This window comes from Oncorhynchus kisutch, linkage group LG24, assembly GCF_002021735.2.
Source record: "Oncorhynchus kisutch isolate 150728-3 linkage group LG24, Okis_V2, whole genome shotgun sequence".
NCBI lineage: Eukaryota > Metazoa > Chordata > Actinopteri > Salmoniformes > Salmonidae > Oncorhynchus > Oncorhynchus kisutch.
The window spans coordinates 35,111,178-35,131,611 of NC_034197.2; the positions used below are offsets into that span (position 1 = coordinate 35,111,178).

The following is a 20,434-nucleotide window of genomic DNA, read 5'->3' on the forward strand; positions in this document are numbered from 1 at the left end:
GTCTCTCTCTCTCTCGCCTCGCTGTCTCTCACACCACTAGCTTCTGAGCAGGGAAACTGATGAGTCAGTCCCCTTCCATTTAGTACAGAGTGGAAATGTAAATGATAACTTACAGGTGGCAGGTAGGCAGACAACTCATACAGCCGCACCCACTCTTCTCTTGAAAAATAGAATTGGGGCAGCCTTTTCGATATGTACGTTTAAAAAGAAAAAAATTACTAGGCAAGTCAGTTAAGAACAAATTCCTATTTACCATGACGGCCTACCCCAGCCAAACCCTCCCCTAACCCGGACGACGCTGGGCAAATTGTGTGCCGCCCTATGGGACTCCCGATCACGGCCGGTTGTGATACAGCCCGGGACCAAACCTGGGCTGCGAAGCAGTGCCTTAGACCTCTGCGCCACTCAAGATCCCTTTGTAACCACTTATCAGATGCCTGCCTGCCTTGATAAGTATTTGTTCTGCAGATGGGCCGTCAGGCGTAGGGGTCCGTCAGGCGTAGGGGGCCGTGAGGCGTAGGGGCCGTAAGAGCTTTCTGTAGCTCCTTTTTCCAGCCACAATCTAAATCGTTTTCAGGGTAGGATGGTTCATCTTATTTGATTGTTTTCTTGGTCTTAATCAGATGCTTATCTAAGATGCCTCTGCCTGAGTCGTATGCTGTTGTCTATGCATAGAGAAAATGAAAACATGCTGCAGTGTTTTTCAAATGAAGTAGTGTACTCTCCTCTCATGGGCTTTGTAATGTTTGTAGCTGAAAGACTTGAAGAGGCAGCTACAGCTGGAGAGGAAGAGAGCTGATAAACTCCAGGAGCGACTACAGGAGATCCTCACCAACACTAAGACCAGGACAGGTGAGAGGAGAGAACATGCTTGACCTACACACATGTTATGTCATCAGGCCAAAGGTTATATATACCACTTAATGATGCCATCAGAAAGTATTCAAACCCCTCGACTTTCTCCAAATGTTGTTGTGTTACAGCCTGAATACAACACACCATTATTTTTGGGGTCACTGACCTACACACAGTACCCCATGATGTCAAAATGGAATTATGTTCTTTGACATTTTTACAAATTAAATTTAAAAAATGAAAGCTAAAATATCTTGAGTCAATAAGTATTCAACCCCTTTGTTATGGCCGGGGTAAAAATGTGCTTAACAAGTCACTTAAGTTGCATAGTGTTTAACATGATTTGTGAATGACTCCCTCCTCTGGTCCCTCAGTCGAGCAGTGAATTTCAACCACAAAGACCAGAGTGGTTTTCCAAAGCCTTGCAAAAAGGGCAACAATAGGTAGATGGGTAAAAACAAACAAAAAACAGACATCGAATATCCCTTTACTACTATATCCCATAGAAACACATTCATAAATGGCACAAAAAGAAGTGAAAAAGTAAATCACAAGTCCTATATAGGAGATAATAGAAAACTCAGGCATTGTGTTTGTGTGTGTGTGTGTGTGTGTGTGGATATACACACACACACACACACACACACACAGTTGAAGTCGGAAGTTTACATTACACTTAGGTTGGAGTCATTAACTAGTTTTTCAACCACTCCACAAATTTCTTGTTAGGTCAGTTAGGACATCTACTTTGTACATGACACAATCTTTCCAACAATAGTCTACCGTCAGATTATTAAACGTATAATTCACTGTATCACAATTCCAGTGGGTCATAAGTTAACATACACTAAGTTGATTGTGCCTTTAAACAGCTTGGACAATTCCAGAAAATGATGTCATGGCTTTAGAAGGTTCTGATAGGCTAATTTGCATCAGTTCAAGGCCTACCTTCAAACTCAGTGCCTCTTTGCTTGACATCATGGGAAAATCAAAAGAAATCAGCCAAGACCTCAGAAAATTGTAGACCTCCACAAGTCTGGTTCATCCTTGGGTGCAATTTCCAAACGCCTGACGGTACCACGTCCATCTGTACAAACAATAGTACGCAAGTATTAACACCATTGGACCATGCAGCCATCATATCGCTCAGGACAGAGACGCGTTCTCTCTCCTAGAGATGAACGTACTTTGGTGCGAAAAGTGCAAATCAATCCCAGAACAACAGCAAAGGACTTTGTGAAGATGCTGGAGTAAACTGGTACCAAAGTATCTATATCCCCAGTAAAACTAGTCCTCTATCGACATAACCTGAAAGGCCGCTCAGCAAGGAAGAAGCCACTGCTCCAAAACTGCCATAAAAAAGCCATAATGACCATCGTTATGTTTGGAGGAAAAAGGGGGAGGCTTGCAAGCCAAAGAACACCATCCCAACCGTGAAGCACGGGGTTGGCAGCATCATGTTGTGGGTGTGCTTTGCTACAGGAGGGGCTGGTGCACTTCACAAAATAGATGGTATCATGTGGAAGGAAACTTATGTGGATATATATATAGACGCAACTTCTCAAGACGTCAGTCAGGAAATTAAAGCTTGGTTGCAAAAGGGTCTTCCAAATGGACAATGACCCCAAGCATACTTCCAAAGTTGTGGCAAAATGGCTTAAGGACAACAAAGTCAAGGTATTGGAGTGGCCATCACAAAGCCCTGAGCTCAAACCTATAGAAAATTTGTGGGCATAACTTGTGCGCGCAAGGAGGCCTTTACATACCTGACTCAGTTACACAAGCTCTGTCAGGAGGAATGGGCCAAAATTCACCAAACCTATTGTAGGAATCTTGTGGAAGGCTACCCGAAACATTTGACCCAAAGTAAACTATTTAAAGGCAATGCTACCAAATACTAATTGAGTGTATGTAAACTTCTGACCCACTGAGAATGTGAAATAAATCATTCTCTCTACTATTATTCTGACATTTCACATTATTAAAATGAAGTGATGATCCTAACTGACTTAGGACAGGGAAGTTTTACTAGGATTAAATGTCAGGAATTGTAAAAACGGAGTTTAAATGTATTTGACTAAGGTGTATGTTAACTTCTGACAGAGAGAGATATATATATATATATATATACACACACACACACACACACACACACACACACACACACTGCTAAAAAAATAAAGGGAACACTAAAATAACACATCCGATCTGAATGAATGAAATATTCTTATTAAATACTTTTTTCTTTACATAGTTGAATGTGCTGACAACAAAATCACACACAAATGATCAATGGAAATCAAATTGATCAACCCATGGAGGTCTGGATTTGGAGTCACACTCAAAATTAAAGTGGAAAACCACACTACAGGCTCATCTAACTTTGATGTAATGTCCTTAAAACAATTCAAAATGTGGTTCATTAGTGTGTGTGGCCTCCACGTGCCTGTATGACCTCCCTACAACGCCTGGCAATGCTCCTGATGAGGTGGCGGATGGTCTCCTGAGGGATCTCCTCCCAGACCTGGACTAAAGCATCCGCCAACTCCTGGACAGTCTGTGGTGCAACATGGCGTTGGTGGATGGAGCGAGACATGATGTCCCAGATGTGCTCAATTGGATTCAGGTCTGGGGAATGGGCGGGCCAGTCCATAGCATCAATGCCTTCCTCTTGCAGGAACTGCTGACACACTCTAGCCACATGAGGTCTAGCATTGTCTTGCATTAGGAGGAACCCAGGGCCAACCGCACCAGCATATGGTCTCACAAGGGGTCTGAGGATCTCATCTCAGTACCTAATGGCAGTCAGGTTACCTCTGGCGAGCACATGGAGGGCTGTGCGGCCCCCCAAAGTAATGCCAACCCGCACCATGACTGACCCACCGCCAAACCGGTAATGCTGGAGGATGTTGCAGGCAGCAGAACGGTCTCCACGGCGTCTCCAGACTCTGTCACATGTGCTCAGTGTGAACCTGCTTTCACCTGTGAAGAGCACAGGGCGCCAGTGGCGAATTTGCCAATCTTGGTGTTCTCTGGCAAATGCCAAACGTCCTGCACGGTGTTAGGCTGTAAGCACAACCCCCACCTGTGGACGTCGGGCCCTCATACCACCCTCATGGAGTCTGTTTCTGACCGTTTGAGCAGACACATGCACATTTGTGGCCTGCTGGAGGTCATTTTTCAGGGCTCTGGCAGTGCTCCTCCTTGCACAAAGGCGGAGGTAGCGGTCCTGCTGCTGGGTTGTTGCCCTCCTACGGTCTCCTCCACGTCTCCTGATGTACTTGCCTGTCTCCTGATGTACTTGCCTGTCTCCTGGTAGCGCCTCCATGCTCTGGACACTACGCTGACAGACACAGCAAACCTTCTTGCCACAGCTCGCATTGATGTGCCATCCTGGATGAGCTGCACTACCTGAGCCACTTGTGTGGGTTGTAGACGCCGTCTCATGCTACCACTAGAGTGAAAGCACCGCCAGCATTCAAAAGTGACCAAAACATCAGCCAGGAAGCATAGGAACTGAGAAGTGGTCTGTGGTCACCACCTGCAGAACCACTCCTTTATTGGGGGTGTCTTGCTAATTGCCTATAATTTCCACCTGTTGTCTATTCCATTTGCACAACAGCATGTGAAATTTATTGTCAATCATACATCTCATCTCAATTGGGTTGAGGTCAGGTGATTGTGGAGGCCAGGTCATCTGATGCAGCACTCCATCACTCTCCTTCTTGGTCAAATAGCACTTACGCAGCCTGGAGGTGTGTTGGCTCATTGTCCTGTTGAAAAACAAATGATTACGCGATAACGAGATGGGAAGGCGTGTCACTGCAGAATGCTGTGGTAGCCATGCTGGTTAAGTCTGCCTTGGTTAAGTCTGCCTTGAACTCTGTGAAGCATTTATTTGGGCTGCAATTTCTGAGGCTGGTAACTCTAATGAACCTATCCTCTGCAGCAGAGGTAACTCTGGGTCTTCCTTTCCTGTGGCGGTCCTCATGAAAGCCAGTTTCATCATAGCGCTTGATGATTTTTGCAACTTCACTTGAAGAAACTGGAACATTTCTTGACATTTTCCAAATTGACTGACCTTTACATCTTAAAGTAATGATGGACTGTAATTTCTCTTTGCTTATTTGAGCTGTCCTTGCCATAATATGGACTTGGTCTTTTACCAAATAAGGCTATTTTCTGTACACCCAACCCTACCTTGTCACAACACAACTGATTGGCTCAAATGCATTAAGAAGGAAAGAAAAGGCAGACCTTTTAATTGAAATACATTCCAGGTGACTACCTCATGAAGCTGGTTGAGAGAATGCCAAGAGTGTGCAAAGCTGTCAAGGCAAAGGGTGGCTACTTTGAAGAATCTAACAAATTAAAATACATGTAATATTTTAACACTTTTTTGGTTACTACATGATTCCATATGTGTTATTTCATAGTTATGTCTTCGCTATTATTCTACAATGTAGAAAATGGTACAAATAAAAACCTGTGAGTAGGTGTGACCAAACTTTTGACTGGTACTGTATATAACAAATGTTTACATATCTCTCAGATTTTTTTAAATATTTTTTTATATATATATATTATTTTTTTTAACCTTTATTTAGTCAGTTAAGAACACATTCTTATTTTCAATGACGGCCTGGGAACAGTGGGTTAACTGCCTGTTCAGGGGCAGAACGACAGATTTGTACCTTGTCAGCTCGGGGGTTTGACCTCGCAACCTTCCGGTTCCTAGTCCAACGCTCTAACCACTAGGCTACGCTTCAGAATAAACTTCCGGTTTTATATAGTGAATCTGTTATTCAGTGCCCCTGGCTTAGATGGGGTTTAGAGTCTTATTGGTTATCGAGTTTCCCAGAAATGTTGCTGCTACAATGTACTGACTCAGGCTTGTGAATAGTTATGTAAATACAATTTCTGTTTTCAATAAACGTTTTCACGTTGTCATTATGGGATGTTGTGTGTAAATGGATGACATAAAATATACATCTAATTCATTTTGAATTCTTGCTGTAACACAATAATGTATATTAAGTCAAGGGGTGGGAATAGTTTCTGAAGGCTCTTCAGCTACATGTTCTATGTGAAATATGCGTTGGTGTTTGGGGGGGTTGACTGGGTTTGAAGGACATCCTTTCATGCCCTGAACTATGATGCAGCGTATGTTACATCATCACAGACATGAAACATTTAGCGCCGGGAAGTGAGTCTGCAGAGATGACAACCTCGATGTCCGCAGTGTGGTTTGCTACAGGCAGGGAAAAATGAGGCAAAGAGGTGCATTGTTCACCAATATCATACAGCATCTATAACTGAGAGTGTGAATTGTTCGAGACATTGAAGAAGTAAAATATGTTTAGGAATGGTAATGGCTTGGAACCAACGGTGTTATTGTCCCTTAGTTTCTAGAGACACTTGTGTTTCTAAATATGATGAGCAGCTGATTGTTGAACGTGATATTGATATGTAGAGCTAGTGAGGATTACATATTTACTTGCCAATTGGCATGTGGTTTATGCCACATCTCTCCATTAACATGATGTCACCTTCTGAATGTTCCTGTTGTTTTTACAAAGAAAGTGACCACGTGGCACCCAAAGATGAGAAACAGAAAAACAACCACTGCAGTACCTGTGTTTTTCTCAGTAAAGTGTGGTGTATTAAAAACATTTACTCCTGTGGGAACAGCCCCTTCACCCCCCACCTCACCCCAAACACACGGTCAATGAGATTAAGATATCGTAATATTTTATGTTGCACCCCCTCTTAAAATGTGCCACAGAGCAATGCATGCTCTTACTTCCTCTCCGTAGGTTGTTGGTGATGCCAGGGCCTCTTTTGGGCCATGTATAATTTACCAGCTGGTCTTAAATGTTTAATGGTTTCTCTACAGAATCTTGAGAATCAGACATTTTAAAGTAGGGAGAGTTATCTCTGTCCAGAAGGGTACTGTACCCAACACCAGTCCAGAAGGGTCCTAAGTTAGTAGATACCTACATACAGTTGAAGTCAGAAGTTTACATCAACCTTAGCCAAATATATTTAAACTCAGTTTTTCACAATTCCTGACATTTAATCCTAGTAAAGATTCATTGTCTTAGGTCATTTAGGATCACCACTTTATTTTAAGAATGTGAAATGTCAGAATAGTAGTAGTAGAGTGATTTATTTCAGCTTTTATTTCTTTCATCACATTCCCACTAGGTCAGAAGTTTACATACACTCAGGTAGTATTTGGTAGCATTGCCTTTAAATTGTTTAACTTGGGTCAAAATTTTCAGGTAGCCTTCCACAAGCTTCCCACAATAAGTTGGGTGAATTTTGGCCCATTCCTCCTGACAGAGCTGGTGTAACTGAGTCAGGTTTGTAGGCCTTCTTACTCGCACGCACTTTCTCAGTTCTGCCCACAAATGTTCTATAGGCTTGAGGTCAGAGCTCTGTGATGGCCACTCCAATACCTTGACTTTGTTGTCCTTAAGCCATTTTGCCACAACTTTGGAAGTATGCTTGGGGTCATTGTCCATTTGGAAGACCCATTTGCGACCAAGCTTTAACTTCCTGACTGATGTCATGAGATGTTGCTCCAGTATATCCACATATTTTTCCTCCCTCCGGCATATATTTTGTGAAGTGCACCAATCCCTCCTGTAGCAAAGCACCCCCACAACAGGATGATGCCACCCCCGTGCTTCATGGTTGGGATGGTGTTCTTTGGCTTGCAAGCCTCCCCCTTTTCCATCCAAACATAACGATGGTCATTATGGCCAAACAGTTCTATTTATGTTTCATCAGACCAGAGTACATTTCTCCAAAAAGTACAATCTTTGTCCCATGTGCAGTTGCAAACCGTAGTCTGGCTTTTTATGGAGGTTTTGGAGCAGTGGCTTCTTCCTTGCTGAGTGGCCTTTCAGGTTATGTCGATAGAGGACTAGTTTTACTGTGGATATAGATACTTTTGCACCTGTTTCCTCCAGCATCTTCACAAGGTCCTTTGGTGTTGTTCTGGGATTGATTTGCACTTTTCGCACCAAAGTACGTTCATCTCCAGGACACAAAACACGTCTCCTTCCTGAGCGGTATGATGGCTGCGTGGTCCCATGGTGTTTATAGTTGTGTACTATTGTTTGTTCATATGAACGTGGCACCTTCAGGCGTTTGGAAATTGCTCCCAAGTATGAACCAGACTTGTGGAGGTCTACAATTATTTTTGAGGTCTTGGCTGATTTCTTTAGATTTTTCCCATGATGTCAAGCAAAGAGGCACTGAGTTTGAAGGTAGGCCTTGAAATACATCCACAGGTATGCCTCCAATTGACTCAAATTATGTCAGTTAGCCTATCAGAAGCTTCTAAAGCCATGACATAATTTTCCTGAATTTTCCAAGCTGTTTAAAGGCACTGTATACTTCTGACCCACTGGACTTGTGATACGGTGAATAATAAGTTAAATAATCTGTTTGTAAACAATTGTTGGAAAAATGACTTGTGTCATGCACAAAGTAGATGTCCTAACCAACTTTCCAAAACTATAGTTTATTAACAAGAAATTTGTGGAGTGGTTGAAAACTAGTTTTAATGACTCCGGCCTAAGTGTATGTAAACTTCCCACTTCAACTGTATATACGCCTGCCAAGAAGTTCTTCCCACAGCAGCCATTAGTTTTCTATGGGAAATCCATAAGTGCCTACGGACTGAGGCTTCCCTCTATGCACAATGTCCTGGGTCCTAACTTAATTACTGTGTTTGTTTGTTTCCTTATCCAAGCCACATAATGGATGTTGGTGGTAGACGATGTTCTGTAGTTACAGTTGGGAGGACAGTAAATGCAGCTTATGAAAACCAGCCATACGTAAGCGGGTTGAAATGGTTAGCAGGGTGCCCTTGCTTTGTCCTGAAAGGGAATATTAACCACATCAAAAGGTGTTTGGTGACTACTTTTTTCACCACTTAGAAATAATTACTTCAGCTGTAATTCCTCAGTAAGACTCCCCCATTGAGAGAGTGTTTGTGTGTGTTTCCAGGCCTGGAAGAGCTGGTGTTGTCAGAGATCAGCTCTCCTAGTCCTAAGCAGCAGAGGGGAGATAGCAGCAGTGTCTCGTCCTTCAGCTACGGGGAGATCATGAAGGAGGGAGCCACATCACAGAACATCAACAAGGTACTGTAGGCTACACCAGTCAGCACAGAGCATCAACAAGGTACTGTAGACTACATCAGTCAGCACAGAGCATCAACAAGGCACTGTAGACTACATCAGTCAGCACAGAGCACCAACAAGGTACTGTAGACTACATTAGTCAGCACAGAGCACCAACAAGGTACTGTAGACTACATCAGTCAGCACAGAGCACCAACAAGGTACTGTAGACTACATCAGTCATCAAAGCACCAACAAAGTACTGGACACTACATCAGTCAGCACAGAGCATCAACAAGGTACTGTAGACTACATCAGTCATCAAAGCACCAACAAGGTACTGTAGACTACATCAGTCAGCACAGAGCACCAACAAGGTACTGTAGACTACATCAGTCAGCACAGAGCACCAACAAGGTACTGGACACTACATCAGTCATCAAAGCACCAACAAAGTACACTACACTAGTCAGCTAGAGACAGGAAACCAAGTCTGCACACGGGTCCACAGAACTGGCCAAGGCACATATAATGTAGTTTGTGAAAGCAATGGTACGCAGAGTATTGACTAGATCGATGTTTGACAGTAAAGAGTACAAATGAGGTGGGAAAGATCCACCCATTTGAATAATGAGAAATGTTTTGATGTATGGAACCACAAAGAGAACCAATGATGTTGTCTGCAGCAACACACTACCTCTTACATTGCGTTGGTAACTGCACAGAGTACAACCAGTACACACTGAGGCAGAGATGAGAGGCTGAACTTTCAGCAACCACAGTCATGACAGGCAGCTCAACAGGGAGCTCACATGCATTTCATGTTTATGTGCTCCTCTGCTATGAATAGCTTTATAAAAACATGTGGATACTATAATTAGAATCCTTTGAATAAATACATGTTCTGTAATGTTTCTCTGCCAGGGATGTGGATTGTTAAGGAAAGGGAGAGAAAAAATCTCTAAACCATACAATTTACAATCCTCCAATTGTTTCCACTGAACAGATCAAATAGGTATTCCAGTTCTGTGTGTATAATACAGAGATAAACTTGTTCCGTTAGACTTGTCAAGCTCCCAGTCACTGATAAAGAGAAGTATAATAAACGGATTGCACAAAATAAGCTTCTCGCTCCGTCTGACTCTGTCTCTAAGTTCATGTAGGGAAGGTGTAACAGTGCTGTCTGGTCCTGTGTGTCCTCAGTCCGCCAGTGGCAGCCCCCAGTCCCAGCGGCCTGCTGACCTGTCTGATGATGAGGTTGGGGAGCTGTTCCAGAGGCTGGCTGGGGTGCAGCAGGAGAAGTGGATGTTGGAGGAGAAGGTATAATCTCTACGCTATTCATACTTAGTTATAATATAATACTAGTGTATACATAAGCAGCAAGGGCTCGGAGGTGTGGACACAGCACTTAGCTGTGGTATATTGGCCATATATCACAATCCCCTAAAGTGCTTTATTGCTATTATAAAATGGTTACCAATTTAGTTGGAGCAGTAAAAATACATGTTTTATCATACCCATTGTATACGGTCTGATATAACATGGCTGTCAGCCAATCAGCATTCAGGGCTCGATCCACCCAGGTTACAATATACTATTATACTACTCTATACCATACTATCATCTATATATACTCACTACATGGCCAAAATGATGTGGACACCCCTTTTTTGGCTAATTCAGCGACACGTGACGGGTATAAAATTAACGCTACATCATACAATGACATTCTAGACGATTCTGTGCTTCCAACTTTTTGGCAACAGTTTGGGGAAGGCTCTTTCCTGTTTCAGCTTTAAAAAGCCCCCCGTGCACAAAGCGAGGTCCATACAGAAATGGTTTGTCGAGATTGGTGTGTAAGAATTTGACTGGCCTGCACTAAGCCCTGACCTCAACCCCATCGAACATCTTTGGGATGAATTGGAGCGCCGACTGCGAGACAGGCCTAATTGCGCTACATCAGTGCCCGACCTCACTAATGCTCTTGTGGCTAAATGCTAAAAGTCCCCGCAGCAATGTTCTAACATCTAGTGGAAAGCCTTCCCAGAAGAGTGGAGGCTGTTAAAGCAGCGAAGGGAGGACCAACTCCATATTAATGGCCATGATTTTAGAATGAGATGACATGAAAGAAAGTTGTGGAATAAGGTTAATGTTCCTCTCTGCAATTTATGAGTCTGCGGCAGTGATGAATCCTTATTTTTGGGCCACTAGAATTGATTTATTTCCCAATGAAATTGTGATGCCATCTTTTACTGGTGATTTTAAATCACTTTGAAATGCACCAGAATATGTCTGTACCTGCACTGAACGGGAACCTTTTGCTTGTTTTCATGCTTTGCTGTTTCCGTGCCTTGGCCTGGCTGTTTTGCATCCTAGGACATTTTTTCCTGAGATCATGTTATATTCTTACACTGCCTGCCTGCCTGCCTGCCTGCCTGCCTGCCTGCCTGCCTGCCTGCCTGCCTGCCTGCCTGCCCACCCGACCGCTCGCTCTGTGTGAGAGATGATTGATGGACTTGGTACATGCTGGTAGCTGTGACGGGTGCTTTGTATACAGTATGTATGTATTCCTGTGGTTCTGGTGCATCTAATATGTCTCTACTGTGCTTGCAGGTCAAACACCTAGAGGTCAGCTGCTCCTCCATGGCTGATGACATCTGTAAGAAAAGTTCTATCATCGAGACCTATGTCATGGACAGCAGGATAGGTAACGTTCTGAGCTTGGGCGATATACTGTATATACTGTATACCAGGGGGAATTTGAAATAGCCACAGGATGGTTTTTCAATACCGTTCTTTTTCAAGAAATGCTAATATTTGTTGCTACTTTAAGTACAGTGCATTCGGAAAGTTTTCAGACCCCTTGACTTTTTCCACATTTTATTAGTCTTATTCTAAAATGGATTGAAATGTTTTTTTTTTCCCCTCATCAATCTATACACTACCCCATAATGACAAAGCATAAACAGGTTTTTATAAATGTTTTCAAATGTATAAAAACACCTTTTGGCAGTGATTACAGCCAGGGTTCACAGCAAGGGTTCTTGGGTATGATGCTACAAGCTTGGCACACCTGTATTTGGGGAGTTTCTCCAATTCTTCTCTGCAGATCTTCTCAAGTTCTGTCAGGTTCGATGAGGAGTGTCGCTGCACAGCTATTTTCAGGTCTCTCCAGAGATGTTTGATCGGGTTCAAGTCCGGGCTCTGGCTGGGCCACTCAAGGACATTGAGACTTCTCCCGAAGCCACTCCTGCATTGTCTTGGCTGTGCGCTAAGGGTCGTTGTCTTGTTGGAAGGTGAACCTTCGCCCCAATCTATTTTAAAATACGACTAACATAAGAAAATGTGGACTAACTCGAGGGGTATTAATACTTTCCGAATTAACTGTATAACTACATATTTTGCTGAGTATTTTGTCTGTTGAATGGCAATGTAAGTTTTAAATCCAGTTAAGATTTACTTTCATTTTGTCTGCTGAAATGTAGCCCAACTAGGAAGTAACAGTGTATTTTCGCTGTTCGTGCAATTTATTTTTCAAGTTGTGAGTTTATGGTTATGACTGTTGAAGCAAAAGACTAAGGGCAGTTAAAGATTAGACTTGACTGTTGATTATTCCAGTACATCTGGTTTCATGTCTCGAGGGCAAAAGTAGAAATTGTATTTCACCGTAAATAACCTATTCACAGTGGGGGATTTATTCAATTATATTATTACATTTGAACCTGACTCACTGTATTGCTTTTATAATCCACTCTTAAATGCTTTTCTGTTCCTATTTATTATTCCGTAAAATTTAAATTAATATCCCTGAAGTTTATGTGCTTAAATCACTGAACACAACAGATACTTTTTAGAGACAGGCTTCTATTTCAGCCAGGCTTCTATTTCCTTAATGCACACAGCTTTTGCTCATTTGCATAGTTAATTGTTTAATTCCAGCATTCCCTTCCAGCAATTTCTTCAACACTTATGTGTTATCATTGACACACTGTCACGGTTATCATGTCTTAGTATATTAATTTTTTTCTAAATAGAGTCAATGTCCTTGACAGAATAATTATTTTCCTTGACTGTGCTTATTCAGCAGTTCTTAGAGGTTGATCGGCCGATTTCTAGGGGTCTGTACTCTCAAAGTTGATTGTTATGGTTGCCAGTTAGCTAGCAGTGCTCAGCTGTTAGTAGCCCATGGCTAGCAGTTTCTTACTGGGGATTTAAAATGGCATCATTTTTTTGTCATTACTGAATTATTTAGTGTAACAAACAATTAATGGTAATTCATGTTGACTTTGTAAATAATTCATTTAGACAGGGCATTTATTTGAAACAGCGCGTTTATTTGGTGAAATGTTTGCCATTGCTTGGCTATTAAAAGGTACAGGCGGCTATTTGAGATTTGGCGTTTAACATTTTACGGTAATTCGATTTTAAATTTGCCACTATTGGAGTGCTCAGATACACTTGAAACAGCTCTCTGTTCAAACTACTAACTCCATGATAAGCTGTGGGCTCTGCTTAACATTTAGTTTTTTTCTTTTAATAAGGTCAGGGTGGTTCGGCTGGCTGGGTATTTGAGATTCCTCTGCACCCTGTTCTGCTGTTGTCCTCGACCAGATCAGACCTGTACATAGCCCACCTATAATTTAGCCCAAACAACTACCTCTTTCCCAACTGTATTTAATTTTAATTTATTTATTTATTTTGCTCCTTTGAACCCCATTATTTTTATTTCTACATTGCACATTCTTCTATTGCAAAACTACCATTCCAGTATTTTACTTGCTATATTGTATTTACTTTGCCATCATGGCCTTTTTTGCCTTTACCTCCCTTATCTCACCTCATTTGCTCACATTGTATATAGACTTGTTTATACTGCATTATTGACTGTATGTTTGTTTTTACTCCATGTGTAACTCTGTGTCGTTTTATCTGTCGAACTGCTTTGCTTTATCTTGGCCAGGTCGCAATTGTAAATGAGAACTTGTTCTCAACTTGCCTACCTGGTTAAATAAAGGTAAAAAAAAAAAAATAGCACAAGTTCCGTTCTAAGTGTTATCCGTGCTAATTTAACGTCCGTGAGGCATTATGTAGAGTGGAGAGGTAAATGGAGCTCCATTACCATATAAAACTGGCAGAGTTTACAAGAAAATCTATTCAGAATTAAATTCAAGCACTTTTTTTTAGAATGATTAGCACAGTGAAACATAATAAAGTTATGCTAAGTATGCTAGCTGTGGTGTTACTGGCTAGGTAGTAAAGACAGTTTCAGAAATTCAAATCGAAACGGCATATTTCGCAGATCCAAAACGTCAACCATAGCAACATTTCACGTTAAACTGATGTAGATGGGCTTTAAAACGGACCATAAGCTCAATAGAGACTGACCCAGTTTCACCACCTGGACTTGTCTTCAGTGACTTGGGTCTCTGTCGGAATGCCGTCCTTATTGTGAGCTCTGCAGGCACTCAAGCGCAATGATATCATCAGGCTTTAGTTTCGTGAAGGCCTTTAACACCGTGATAGGGCTGTGCTGCACTGCACTCAGAGGGCACACTCCAGGGCATGAGTTTAGGAAAGCATTAGCAAAAAAACATTGAAGTAGTTCACTCTCAAATAAAGCTCTCGTTCACCCTTGGATGTTTTCTCTTGATCTTCATAATGGTCCTCCTGTTGGCGATGCTAGAGAGGATATTTTCATCATTACCGTTTTCTTTGTAGATGCTGTGCCCCTTAACCGTAACTACTGCAATGATTGATTGAATTATTAAGACTTTTTTTTTTATATAGGCCAAGTCTTAGTTACATGATACTGAAAAGAGAGCTTGTTTGTTGAAATGTGTCATAAGTTAATCATGGCATAGAGAGTACAGATATGAGGTGAAAGATGCAAGGACAATGGCAAGATTTCTGAACCAAGCAATGTGTTTTACTCTACACCATGTTCTAAAATGCTACGGTGTTAGTGTTAATGCTAAAGCTCATTTCACATTGACATTTATGCTTAAACTTTGAATATTTAGCTTAAATCTTGGAAGTATTCAAATTCACTTTTAACTTTGACTGATGCATTCTTTTGTGTGCTCCTCTTCTATAACCCAGTTCAATGAATCTGAGAGAAAAGGAGATTGAGTTGTACTGCTAGCAACGCGCATGACCCAACCACCTGAAGATCTGTCTATTTCCTTTGACGGAGGGGTGCAGAATCCTCTTGTCATTTAAATCTCGCATGGATTGATTGCTTTCATTTGACTCCTGCGACTCTTTCATACTCTTCTTGCTCGCGCCTGCTGTTTTTCCCCGTTAGATCTACGACCGTGGAAATGATTATAATGACCTGGCAAACACACCCCGGTAATGGCTGAAATGGGCTCAATGGAATACATTGTCTTTCTGTTGCGTCTATTTGTATTGATTATGGATCCCCATTAGCTGCTGCCAAGGCAGTCTCTTCCTGGGGTCCAGCAAAATGAAGGCAGTTTTAAAAACGTTACAATACAGTTACCACATATCTATAACACACTGTGTTCCCTCAGGACACTACTCTACTACCACATATCTACAACACATTGTGTTCCCTCAGGACACTACTCTACTACCACATATCTATAACACATTATGTTCCCTCAGGACACTACTCTACTACCACATATCTACAACACATTGTGTGCCCTCAGGACACTACTCTACTACCACATATCTACAACACATTGTGTCCCCTCAGGACACTAATCTACTACCACATATCTACAACACATTGTGTTCCCTCAGGACACTACTCTACTACCACATATCTACAACACATTGTGTGCCCTCAGGACACTACTCTACTACCACATATCTACAACTCATTGTGTGCCCTCAGGCCACTACTCTACAACCACATATCTACAACACATTGTGTGCCCTCAGGCCACTACTCTACTACCACATATCTACAACACATTGTGTTCCCTCAGGCCACTACTCTACTACCACATATCTACAACACATTGTGTGCCCTCAGGACACTAATCTACTACCACATATCTACAACACATTGTGTTCCCTCAGGACACTACTCTACTACCACATATCTGCAACACATTGTGTTCCCCCAGGACACTACTCTACTACCACATATCTACAACACATTGTGTTCCCTCAGGACACTACTCTACTACCACATATCTACAACACATTGTGTTCCCTCAGGACACTACTCTACTACCACATATCTACAACACATTGTGTGCCCTCAGGCCACTACTCTACTACCACATATCTATAACACATTGTGTTCCCTCAGGCCACTACTCTACTACCACATATCTACAACACATTGTGTGCCCTCAGGCCACTACTCTACTACCACATATCTACAACACATTGTGTGCCCTCAGGACACTAATCTACTACCACATATCTACAACACATTGTGTTCCCTCAGGACACTACTCTACTACCACATATCTGCAACACATTGTGTGCCCTCAGGCCACTACTCTACTACCACATATCTACAACACATTGTGTTCCCTCAGGACACTACTCTACTACCACATATCTACAACACATTGTGTTCCCTCAGGCCACTACTCTACTACCACATATCTACAACACATTGTGTGCCCTCAGGCCACTACTCTACTACCACATATCTACAACACATTGTGTGCCCTCAGGCCACTACTCTACTACCACATATCTACAACACATTGTGTGCCCTCAGGCCACTACTCTACTACCACATATCTACAACACATTGTGTGCCCTCAGGCCACTACTCTACTACCACATATCTACAACACATTGTGTGCCCTCAGGCCACTACTCTACTACCACATATCTACAACACATTGTGTGCCCTCAGGACACTACTACCACATATCTACAACACATTGTGTGCCCTCAGGACACTACTACCACATATCTACAACACATTGTGTGCCCTCAGGCCACTACTCTACTACCACATATCTACAACACATTGTGTGCCCTCAGGCCACTACTCTACTACCACATATCTACAACACATTGTGTGCCCTCAGGCCACTACTCTACTACCACATATCTACAACACATTGTGTGCCCTCAGGACACTACTACCACATATCTACAACACAAAATCCATGTCTATGTGTACGCCTGTGTCTGTGTCTGTCTGTGTCTGTGTCTGTGTCTGTGTCTGTGTCTGTGTCTGTGTCTGTGTCTGTGCCTGTGTCTGTGTCTGTGTCTGTGTCTATGCCCGTCTTTGTGTCTATGCCCGTCTTTGTGTCTATGCCCGTCTTTGTGTCTATGCCTGTCTTTGTGTCTATGCCCGTCTTTGTGTCTATGCCCGTCTTTGTGTCTATGCCCGTCTTTGTGTCTATGCCCGTCTTTGTGTCTATGCCCGTCTTTGTGTCTATGCCCGTGTTTGTGTCTATGCCCGTGTTTGTGTCTATGCCTGTGTTTGTGTCTATGCCTGTGTTTGTGTCTATGCCTGTGTTTGTGTCTATGCCTGTGTTTGTGTCTATGCCTGTGTTTGTGTCTATGCCCGTGTTTGTGTCTATGCCTGTGTTTGTGTCTATGCCTGTGTTTGTGTCTATGCCCATCGTTGTGTCTATGCCTGTGTTTGTGTCTATGCCCATCGTTGTGTCTATGCCCGTGTTTGTGTCTATGCCCGTGTTTGTGTCTATGCCCGTCGTTGTGTCTATGCCCATCGTTGTGTCTATGCCTGTGTTTGTGTCTATGCCCATCGTTGTGTCTATGCCTGTGTTTGTGTCTATGCCCATCGTTGTGTCTATGCCTGTGTTTGTGTCTATGCCCATCGTTGTGTCTATGCCTGTGTTTGTGTCTCTTCACAGTCACCTCTGTTTCATAAGGTGTATTTTTATCTGTTTTTTGACTGCTTGCATGAGTTACTTAATGTGGAATAGAGTTCCATGTAGTCATGGCTCTATGTAGTGATGTGGAATAGAGTTCCATGTAGTCATGGCTCTATGTAGTAATGTGGAATAGAGTTCCATGTAGTCATGGCTCTATGTAGTAATGTGGAATAGAGTTCCATGTAGTCATGGCTCTATGTAGTAATGTGGAATAGAGTTCCATGTAGTCATGGCTCTATGTAGTACTGTACGCCTCCCGTAGTCTGTTCTGGACTTGGGGACTGTGAAGAGACCTCTGGTGGCATGTCTTGTGGGGTATGCATGGGTGTCCGAGCTGTGCGCCAGTAGTACAAGCAGACAGCTTGGTGCATTCAACATGTCAATACATCTCATAAATATAAGTAGTGATGAAGTCAATCTCTCCTCCACTTTGAGCCAGGAGAGATTGACATGCATATTATTAATGTCAGCTCTTTGTGTACATTAACAGGATCATACCTGGAGGAGCAGGTTAAATACCCTGAGCCCAGGTGACTCCAGTCACTAACGACCCTCCTCTGCCTGCAGGAGGAACCGCCCCCTGCACTGCAGAGGAGGAGCCGTGACAGTATGTTTTGACCATGACAGTTTACAATCTAGGGTTATTCCAAGCAGTTTAGTCACCTCAACTTGCTAAATTTCCACATTTTTCATTACAAGATTTAGTTCAGGTTTAGTGAATAATTTGTCCCAAATACAATGCTTTTTGTTTTTGAAACATTTAGGACTAACTTATTCCTTGCCACCCATTCTGAAACTAACTGCAGCTCTTTACGTGTTGCAGTCATTTCAGTCGCTGTAGTAGTTTGTCTGGGATTTAATGCATTGTCTCGAGACTCACAAGAAAGAGAAGAAATAACGTTATTTTCATGGTGTTTTATTTTATGTGGAACTAAAAAAATTTACAATTTAATGCTAGGCATGCAAGATATATCGCTGAACATATCGGAATCGGACGATATTATCTTAAAATATCGGTATACATCGGTATCAGCCCAAAAATGTGATATCGGTGCATCACTATTTAATAAGGTTGTTTACAAATGAGATGCAACGAATGAATACAACTTCCCGAAAATTAACCCTTGGATTTTAGTGATATTATGTCTGATCTCGCAAACAATGTAAAGTATTTATAGATTAGTGTAATCTAGAGCCAAGCCTGTTGATTTTTAATCCGAGGGTATCCTGTTATTGACACATTTGTTAAATTATGCATCAGAACATGACAACCATAATTAGTGAGGCAGTCTAGACGGTGCATGTGAGTAAGGCTAGAAAGAGCAGGTTTTTGGTGGTTGAAGCCATATTCCACTCCATTATGTTAATTTATTAATATTTGCAAATCCCCCAAGTATTTATGCAGATCATTTTCTTTATTAACACAAAATATGGAAAATATGAGATTTGACAATAAATGTAATACCTATAATTCAGTCAATATCTGATGGATGTAAAAAAAATCTTAATGTGTAGTTTCTTTGTTCATTGTCCAACTGTTGCATTTATTACAATTGTTTTTAAAAGATTTTAATAATTTTGATGACTGTTGCTAATACTACAGTCTAGTGCTAGATGTAAAACTCAAAACAAAGAAAGAAGCAACCACAGCAGATCAAAGTAGGTCTCAACTTGTCTTTCAACAGTGGTAGTGCTTTTTAGTTTGCCAAAGGAAAGACATTGCCAATACAGTGGCTTGAAAAAGTAGTACCAAAGTTGGATCGAAATTGATTTTTTTTTGTCAACAATCTACAGAAAATACTCTTGTCAAAGTGGAAGAAAAATGTAATGTATATTTTAACATTCTTACCTAAAATATAGTCGTTGCACAAGTATTCAGGCCCTTTGCTTAGGCAAACTTAAATTAGTTCAGTAGTAAAATTTAGCTTAACCAATCACATAAGTTTCATGGAATCACTCTGTGATAGGGGTTGGCAAGCTTACACAATTGTACATTAAATTTGCAGTAAATGCTTTAGGTAGCTAGCTAGATGGATAGATTATTTACATCCACTAGACTTCACAAGATGACAGCCTGGTTTACTGGTTTGCTTAGGAGTCCCTAAAACATTATACAACACATTCATACAAATGTGAAACGTCTATACAGCAAGCTAAATGTTTTTCTAGTTGGCTAATGTTAGCTAGACAGCTAGCTTATTAAAAAGTAATTAAAAAGCTATTTCCGTAAATATGCATTTCTCAACATTAACTAACACATTCCTCTTAACTGTACTTTTTTTGTTGTTGCATGATTCGAGTTTCTAGTTTGAATGTCATATGCACAAGTACAGTCAAATGCAAGCTCTAACCCCAACAATACTAAGAATAACAAGGTAGAACAAAAACACACAAGATAGAAATACGAAGAACACGATAAAGTAAGCATACTATATATATATATATATAGGGTCAGTACCAGTACCATATTTACAATGTGCGGGGATACTGGAGTGATAGAGGTAGATATGTATAGGGGTGAGGTGACAGGGATACTGGAGTGATAGAGGTAGATATGTATAGGGGTGAGGTGACTAGGCATCAGGATATATGATAAACAGA

At 41.7% G+C, this 20,434-nt stretch overlaps 1 protein-coding gene across 6 annotated transcripts in view; it reads left to right on the plus strand.

The window, feature by feature from the left end:
- LOC109869082 (GRIP1-associated protein 1) overlaps positions 1–20,434 on the plus strand; it is a 114,858-nt gene that overhangs the window by 38,675 nt on the left and 55,749 nt on the right. For all 6 annotated transcript variants that reach the window (XM_031804076.1, XM_031804077.1, XM_031804080.1 and 3 more), the window contains 4 exons: positions 753–852; positions 8,878–9,011; positions 10,194–10,310; positions 11,604–11,697. In XM_031804076.1, the coding sequence (XP_031659936.1) occupies positions 753–852; positions 8,878–9,011; positions 10,194–10,310; positions 11,604–11,697 (445 nt within the window). The remainder of the gene's footprint in view (positions 1–752; positions 853–8,877; positions 9,012–10,193; positions 10,311–11,603; positions 11,698–20,434) is intronic.